Source organism: Empidonax traillii, unplaced genomic scaffold, assembly GCF_003031625.1.
Source record: "Empidonax traillii isolate 1590-97213 ecotype Southwest subspecies unplaced genomic scaffold, ASM303162v1 scaffold219:size747757, whole genome shotgun sequence".
NCBI classification, from domain to species: Eukaryota; Metazoa; Chordata; class Aves; order Passeriformes; family Tyrannidae; genus Empidonax; species Empidonax traillii.
In genome coordinates, this window is record NW_020955412.1 from 6724 (window position 1) to 15247 (window position 8524).

Below are 8524 nucleotides of genomic sequence, written 5' to 3' on the forward strand. Positions count from 1 at the left end.
CCGCCACAAAATCCTAAGCCAATGAAAACTGCAGCAAAAAAGAAAAAAATGAAGGAAAATAATTATTATCAACCGAAGAAAAATCCAGAAGAATGAAAGAAGCACAGGCTTTTCTGCATGGAGGTTGTTTTTATTTCAGTTTCTCCTTGCTCTTTAACAGAACCTTTTTCACATCCCTCTTCTTATTTATTTGGGAATAGGGTGCTTTAGGACTGAACACATACTAGAGGAATGCACGGTATGTCCACAGGCCGTAACAAAAGCATTGGACTTTTAGTTTGCTTTGTCTGTAGAGCTATGGGCAATCAGCTTTCACTAGCTATGTAGTTGTAAGATGCTCTGTGTCTCCATCAGCCTTAGTAGGGACTGCAAGTAAGTAGGTTGCCTTTTTGACTTTCTCAAATTTGCTTTCTATGTGCCTTCTCAGCTATAAAATCACAAGTTAATATTAGTTGGTTTTCCTCTGAGCTAAAGTATTACCTCTATCAGATTATTTAAATGTGTTACCTTCTGTGTGGACCTGTTTTAAGTGTATCTTAGAATCTAATAGTTAAAGCTAAACTGAAAGAAGGCTGCTTAAAAGTACTTGGGAAAAAATTCAAAGTCTGTCAGTCTAAAGGATTCTGGCAGTACGGGCCTCTTCTGGTTGTCCTCTTGGGGCTTTCCGGATGGCTGGTTTGCATAAGGGCAGTTGTAAGGTATGAAATGAAAGGTGCAGATATTCTAATATTCCTGCCTCTGAGATGATGAATTAAGCAATAACTCAGGCAATGCATGGCTAAAAGAAAGGGTGTAAGAACAGGATAAACTTTGGTCAATAAAGAATAATTAATCCTTCAAGTCCTTGTGTGGTCAGAGTACAGGGAAGTGAGCAAGTAAGTAGGCAGCAAACATCAAATTGGGTGATGGATGAGTCTAGCAAGAGGCTAAACTGAATTGTTCACAAGCATCTTTGTTCTGTGGGGGTCCCGCAGGTGGGCAGGTGGTGGCTTGGACAGCTCCCTCTGGGTCCTAGTTTCCTTTCCTTCAGTGGCAGGAGTTGGAGCTTCTCAGTCCCAACTGTGTCCTCCTGCCTCTTCAGGAGCCATCGGAGAAGAAAAGCAGAGGCACGGAGTGGGACGGCGAGGCAAGAGTGGGCAAGAGGAGCAGTGGCTGTGCACATCTTCAGACTGCATCTGTCTTTGGCTGTACCATTTTACCATCCTGCCCTCAAAACAGAGCACTGCTGACTTAGTGGAAGTGGATTTACCTGATGGGGCTGCAGTGTGCTTATTGCACCCCCCTAACACATACAACCAGGCCACTGAGCAGGATGGAGGGCGCTTGGCTCTACAGCATCTGCATTTTGTTCACAACTTCATTCAGTTGTTGAGCTGCAAGTGAAGGTCCATCATAATGAGCTGTAGTGGAGATGTACAATCAGTCATGAATTCTAATCCTGGCTTTTTTTAAGTCCACATCACATTTCATAAACTTAAAACATAAATCATTTCATAACTTAAACACCCAACCTGTTGTGATATGAATTCAAGTGCACAGTCTCTATATACGGGGGCTAGGTATAAAAAAAATAAAAAGGGAAAAGTCTTTATTAATAAACCTGTTTGTATAAATGTTTGCCCGCAAACTGGGGATTTACCTGTCTCATAAATTGTGTATGTTTTAAATGCTAGGCTGACTTCTGCATTACTGAGAATGTTCATTAGGGTCCAAGGAGTTTCCTTGTTCCACTGCTTATGTGGCTTATTTTCACTGTAGTTTATAACACCACCACCTGGGTAGAAAATATTCATAAATACTACTTAGATAAAATGGCACTAGCAGTGTGGAATACATTCAAGATAACATTCAAGAGAGAAATAGAGGACGAGTCTAGGTATTTCCATCTGTAGCACCACTGACCTCTCAGAAAACTAAGGTTGACACTGTCAGCATTAAAAGTTACAGAAAGGTCACAGTGGAACTTTTTACTGCCAGGGAGCCAGCAGAAACAGGCTGAGGGGTGTGAGGAGTCAGAGTCTCTGCTGTCTTATGTGGTGGCTCTGTGAATCTCACAAAATGGAGCCTGAGGCCATTTTTGTGCCTTTTAATAGCGGAACACCTAAATATACACATTTTTCTGTCCTTTTCCCTTGTGCATATAATTATCATGCAACATTCCTACCACAGCTGGGGAATTTTCTGACTACTCATATTTTGACTATTTATTTCCACAGCATTTATTCAGAGTTCCTTACAGTACATATCTATAATCACATTAAATAATTATAACAATTGCATAGTGAGGGGCATTTTAAAATTGAAACATTTTTCAGAAGAAATCTCACATTAAGTGTTTTAATTAAAAGCTGCTGATGTAGAAGAAAAAAATCTCTGCCTCACATCTGAGGTACATCATTGATAGTCATTGTCATTGGCCTTATCTGTATGTTAATGACAACAGAACTACAGACATTTTATGCCCTGAAAACTAAACCACTGACACCATGAAGCCAGTTGCAACTGCACAGTATCTATTCCTGCACTGCATTTCACACTGCATGCCCTTTTTTGACAGACAATCTCAGTTTTTGAAGCTAAGCACACATGCAGTTACTTCATACTTGTGGTTTTATTTTTTTTTTTTTTACATTTAAGAACAGAAGCAACATAAGGATAAATTATTTATATTCCCAGGGAAAACAAGACGCACCCAAATATTAAACTTCTCAGATTGACAGGCCTATGAAAAGGAAAAAAAAAATAAGCCCCGTGGCAACACATTTTTAAAAATATACCGAGTACAGCTGAGTCAGGCTGTGTTGTAATGTGCCCATAGGTGACATCTTGGCTACCTGTGACTTAATTCTCCTCACCTGAAATCTCACGTGAGCCCTAAAACCTGGTGAGAATTATGTTCAGACTACACTGTTTCCACAACAGCCTGTTCTAAATGTTCCCCTGAAGAAATGAAAACACATACATTTTTGCAGAATCCCAAACCTTAGAAAAACAAGAGAGGGTTTTTTTGTTTGTGTTTTCTGTTTTGACGGGGTTATAAGGAAATCCACATTGGAACGAAACTAAATATGGGAAAAATCAAAAAGTTAGAGTGGCATAAAATGCTCAGGAAAACTGCAATTTGAAACAGATGACAGCTGATCTAGTAGGCTGATCTATGGTTTAGCATACTAATAATTTTTTATAAGGACTTTTCTATCATACAGAACATTCTAAATTACTAAAATACAAATACTATATTTATATTTGAATACTTACCCTATTTTCTTTCCTATTATTGGAGCTTCCACCAGCCATGACACTACCTGATACATTAGGTAACAGATTGAAGAGTTAACACCTTTAGCAAACATTTGTAGTAAAGTGGCATTCCAGAGGAATGACAGCAGTGCTACTGAACCAATCAATAAAAAATTATGTGATAGCTTCTTCACACTTCTGTCAACAGAACTCATACTCAACAGGGAGTCCCTCTACTGTTCAGTTCTAAATGTGTACAAATTTTGGTGTAGCTTAATTTATGCAGAAGAAAAAAAATCCAACGTTCTCTCTAAAAATTAAATAGTGAACATAACTTGCTTCACCATATTTTGGGAAAGAAAGAACTGTCATGTTTAAAATACATGCAACAGTTAAAAGTTTTGCTTGTTTCAAAACTGAATTATTTCTAGCACAAGTCTTATGACTAACTATATATATATTGCAGGTTTGCACTCTACTTACATTGGAATATAATTTACACCCATCAAGCATTTCCTGTACAGCTTCAATAACATTAGATTTTGAAATAATTGAAATCAGATTTGAACATATAATATTAATGGTTTATAGCTGTTTTTAAGCTCTCACATCACCTAGTCATTTTGTCATTCCCTACATCAACAAAAAGACTTACCCTTTTGCCTTGCTGCACTGCCTTCATGTTTCTTGGTTTCCTTTAATACCAGCTCAAACTCTTTTATCATCTGGAATGCGTATGAAGAGATGCAGGCACTGTACCATTTTAAACTTCCTATGTTACATTATTTGTTAAAAACAGTCACTATACAAAAGTGCTGCTACAGCTGACAATACCTAATTTCAAGCTGCATCAGGTCAATATTCAACTTTAATTTTCAAAACAAACTCTTTTAAAAACTCAGTTTTCTGAGAAGTCTGCAACTGTATTTATGGCTTTCAGAGTAGGACCTACACAACACATTTCATAGTTATACACTAATTAAACTACAAAAGAAAATGGAACCATACATCAGGGTTCCCACAGTTCCAATAGGAGGACAGTGCTTCCACAGTGACTTCTTTGATGTGAAGAATAAGCAAAGGTATATCACTGATGTGAGGTACAAAACTGCTTATTGCTTTCTACCTTTCACTACACTTGCACACAATACATTCTCATTAACAAAGATTTTGAGTGTCTTTGCCCCCATCTCCTGTGATCATCTTGATCCTGTAAAATGAAATGCTCATTGCACCATCCCAGCAGGTATCTGGAACCTGCCTGGCTACTGCTGGACTCCTTAATAAGCCCCAGATCACTGACACTGAGGGAAGTTAACCAATTTCTAACTTTTTGAAAGTTTTCTAATAATTTTGAAAATTTAGTCTTCTACAGAAGGGTCCAGTAGGTCCAAAGAACTGCTGAAAAACAGAGGGCACATAGTGGAGTAGGTGTGAGAAGGGTGGAGCAATACTTCCCTCTTTTGGAAGCAGCAGCAAATACATCAGTCCAATCTACAGTACAGCTAACTGCTAATTAAGTTTTAAGGAATTCCAAAACTTTTCTGATAGCAATAAAGGTGTACTTAGAGTGCACAGCTCATACCAAATACACCCTAGAGACCATATATCACTGCAGACACAGAGAAGGATAAGAAATTTAGAGCCAAAAATTACAATTTAATATCCTGCTTTGAAAAAGTGAGAATTCAATCTGTGTACATAACTGAATTGAGTAAACTCAAAATAAATGTAAGTAACTATAAAAGACAATACAATTATGCATTTAGCCTCTCCAGTGGAAACGTTTTTGCTTACTTTATCCTGCCCTGATGAAAAAAAAAAAAGATGACTGTCATACAGTTGCAGTTGTTTTTTATTCCTAGGATGTCTCTTAAACAATTTGCTGCAACAATAGTTATCCTTCCACACTTAGAAGCCTTTGTATTCCATAGACCCTAAAATCAGATGGCAGCCACAAAATCCTAATTCTGAGAGCAGGAATTCTGGTCCTGCCAATAAGAACTCTCCTACTGAGAAAAAAAACCATCGTTTTCCATCAAAAGTGAGTACTGCCACCTGCACAAGAAGTGACTGATACCTTTCTTGCAAGAGGAGCAGAAAAAAAACTGAAGTTCTAGAAGGTTTCTTCTCTCCTCTGGAAAACCAATTGCAAAACAAAGGTCACAGAACAGATCTAGGGGAGGGAATATAATATGGCTTAGTATTTTGGAGTCTGGGAAGAAGCTGTAAAAACAGTACTATCGAGATGCTCTCAGAAGTTCTTGCATTAGGACAAGAATGACTAGGCTCTGTAAATCTAAGTAATCCATTTTGTGCCATTATCCCTACATTATGACCAGTGTGAAGAGCTTTAAAAATATGACGAGTCAAAAAAAAAAAAAAAAAGACCAGCAAAAGATGTAAACACATACCTATGTATGTGCACAGATACGTACATATTTGTGTGTATATTTCTACATATATATTTACTCTCCCAAACAAACAGCTGTCTGTACAAGTTTTCAAATTTCTAAGACTAAAGATATTGTGCTCTCAGTTACCTAAGTAAAGAGGAATTTCTGCACTTTCATCTTAAAAAAAAATGTAATTGCCTCTTTCTAAAAATACTTCAGCTCAGTATCTTCTCTAAACCAAATACAGATAAGCCACAAAGACAGATTGAGACAGCAATTAAAAAACCCTACATCAGTCAGGCACTATTTGTGACCAGTGAAAACACAAGTACCTTTTGTTGTTGTATGGCATGCTTTCCCATATTTCTGGAGGTACGTAATAAGGAGTTCCCACATATGTGCAAGCATATGACATCGGGCTATTGAAACAATAAAGAAGAAATAGCAGGTGCAAAGCCATGATTTAAGAACTCTGTACTATTTGTGAATGGTAAAATAAAACTTGACACCACTGAGATCAGTGGAAATGTCCACATACTGTGCAAGAAGGCGTGCAGATCCAAAGTCTCCCAGTTTTACTTTCCCATTTTGAGTGAGGAAGATGTTCTGCATTTCAAGAGCATACGTTAACATACTGAAATATTCTTCTAGGAATCATTTCTGCAGTTTATATATATAGAAAACATAGTGGAGACCACTTCTAGTATTTTATATTTCCTCTTACTTGCTTCTCCTAATACTTCTAACACACACACACACACACACACAAAAGAAAAAAAAAAAAAGGCCTAAGAACTGTGTCATGTCCTTTGGTTCCATGACACAGAACTATATCCAGGGAAATGGGAAGGTTATATGGGCCTGAAGCCCCAGCATCATTAGCAGAGGAAGAATCAGAGATAAGAATTGCCTTAATCTCTTGCTGTACTCAAACCAATAAGGTCACACTTTCTTGTGAATTTCTCTCTTTCTGATAGGAAAGAGTAACAAAGAAAAGAATGTGAGGCAGGACATTTAAAAACTGCATAATCTATACACTTTATTTATACCTCTGTTATTGTTTAAATTATATGCAGTCTGTCACAAGCAATTGGTGCTATCAGCAGTTTGGATATGAAGGATATATCTATACTTAGACGATGGTAATACCCGCACTCAACACTTTGATCTACATGATATTCTTAGGCCTAAATAAAAAACAAAGAACTTAGCTGTCACAGGAAATTATGAAAGAGGGAGTTAACTTTTACATGCAGAAGAGGCCTTTAATGGCAACAAAACTTGCTCTGTTCACCTTGGATTTTATATCCCTGTGCAGCACACGTTTATCATGAATGTGCTTCACAGCCAGGCACATCTGCACAAACCACTGAAGGATCTGAAAAAGATTTATAAAAAGTTATAACAGCTCAATCCTGTATGTAATGAATACTAATAGATAAAAAAATTAGGAAAAGAAAACCATGTTCCAAATATTTGGAAGTTAAAAGTAACTCTAACATAATAGCCTCCCATCAGCATGAAAGACTGAGTTCAGGAAAAATTATGTTTAATATGGCAGAGGGAACGTTTATTACCTGTGTCTAGAAAGCTGTAATAATACATAACAATGATGAATGAAGGTAGGGAGTTGCTACAAGGCATTTTATCTCATGGTCATTTTATAAGCAGGTTAATTACAGTTTCATAGTAAATTAGCAAATAAAAAACTCCACCCACCAAACAACAACAAAAAAACCATGTGGATTTAACACATAGTTCCTAAAACAAAATGTGCTCCTTTTAAAGTATAAAAGAAAACTCCTAAAGATAAAAAGATGCACAGAAAATCTGAATATTTGGTTAGTTGAGACTTCTGGTCCTTTCATTTTAACCCATGTGATGCTTCTAACTGTGGCAGGAAGTAGCTTTCATTCACTAAAATGTCCCTTTGAATCTTCTAAGTAATTTTATAGCCACTCTGATAAAAGGAGTTAATGCCTGCTGAATACTTTAAACATTTAATTGCTACATAAAATGCAAGCATTAAGCCTCTTGGCTAGCTTAATTTATCTTGCCAGAGTGCTTTGTTTACTTTTCATTTGCAGTACATCTTACTGTGCTTTAAATTCTGTCTCAAGTTTCTGTAAAATTCTTATTTAATTGCATACAAACCCGACTGTTTTTCCCTGCTATCTGCACAATTCCCAGATACAGGCAGCAATTCCTTTTTTAATCCTTTCAGTTCAATTCTTGCCTTGTTCTGCTGGAAATTATAAAAGAAATAACTTTCCTATTCTATCTGTAAGTGCCTTTGTTTTATTTAAGGTACCTCACGGTGTTAGTGTATCTGTAATTTGGTTCATGCAGCATGCTTCAGTTTATGTGAAAAAGGATTCCTGGCCCTCTGGTTCAAAACAATGTCTTTTCTTACCGTATGTATCTTCAGGGAACAAATTTCCTCTTTGGTGTTTAATCTTTTGCATTAGACCTCCATCGTCACAATATTCCATCACTATATACAGATGTCCATCAGCTAAATTTTAGGTAACTTGAGAACAGTTAGTATTTTCATTAGCAGAATAAGTACTGGTTTTTACTGTAATACTTTTTACTATAAAGCTCCAACTACATGCCATGTATTATACATTACAATAAACATGTATTTTGTTTATAACATGTATTGTAAACAAAAAAAGAAAGTAATCTTGATCCCTGAGGAGTATGCAACTTGAAACAAATGCAGGAATTTAAATTTTTGTATTTACCTTCAAACGATTCTTTATAGGCAACGGTATTTGGATGTTTCATTTTAGCCAAAAGAACTGCTTCCTTCCTAGAGTTCTCTACACCAGATGAAGACTGAAAATATAAGTACACTTATATAAATGTCACATTTACAGATTTTC

The 8524-nt window shown here is 36.6% G+C and overlaps 1 protein-coding gene across 1 annotated transcript; it reads right to left on the reverse strand.

Annotated features, from left to right (window-relative positions):
• Positions 1-4585: 4585 nt before the first annotated feature.
• NEK3 (NIMA related kinase 3) lies at positions 4586-8472 on the reverse strand. Its single transcript, XM_027887715.1, has 6 exons — positions 8384-8472; positions 8056-8151; positions 6931-7016; positions 6175-6242; positions 5969-6055; positions 4586-4852 (listed from the first exon to the last, which is right to left on the reverse strand). Exons 1-6 carry the CDS (start codon positions 8424-8426, stop codon positions 4753-4755), a joined length of 480 nt encoding a protein of 159 aa, XP_027743516.1. The 5' UTR covers positions 8427-8472; the 3' UTR covers positions 4586-4752.
• Between the last annotated feature and the right edge of the window lie 52 nt (positions 8473-8524).

Coding starts and splice junctions, on each gene's coding strand:
- NEK3 (XM_027887715.1), bottom strand. CDS start 8,426: ATGAAACATCCAAATACCGTTGCCTATAAAGAATCGTTTGAAG. Junction 6,056..6,174: donor TCTGCACGCCTTCTTGCACA/GTATGTGGACAT, acceptor TTGTTTCAATAG/CCCGATGTCATATGCTTGCA. Junction 4,853..5,968: donor ATGCCATACAACAACAAAAG/GTACTTGTGTTT, acceptor CTGTGTCTGCAG/TGATATATGGTCTCTAGGGT.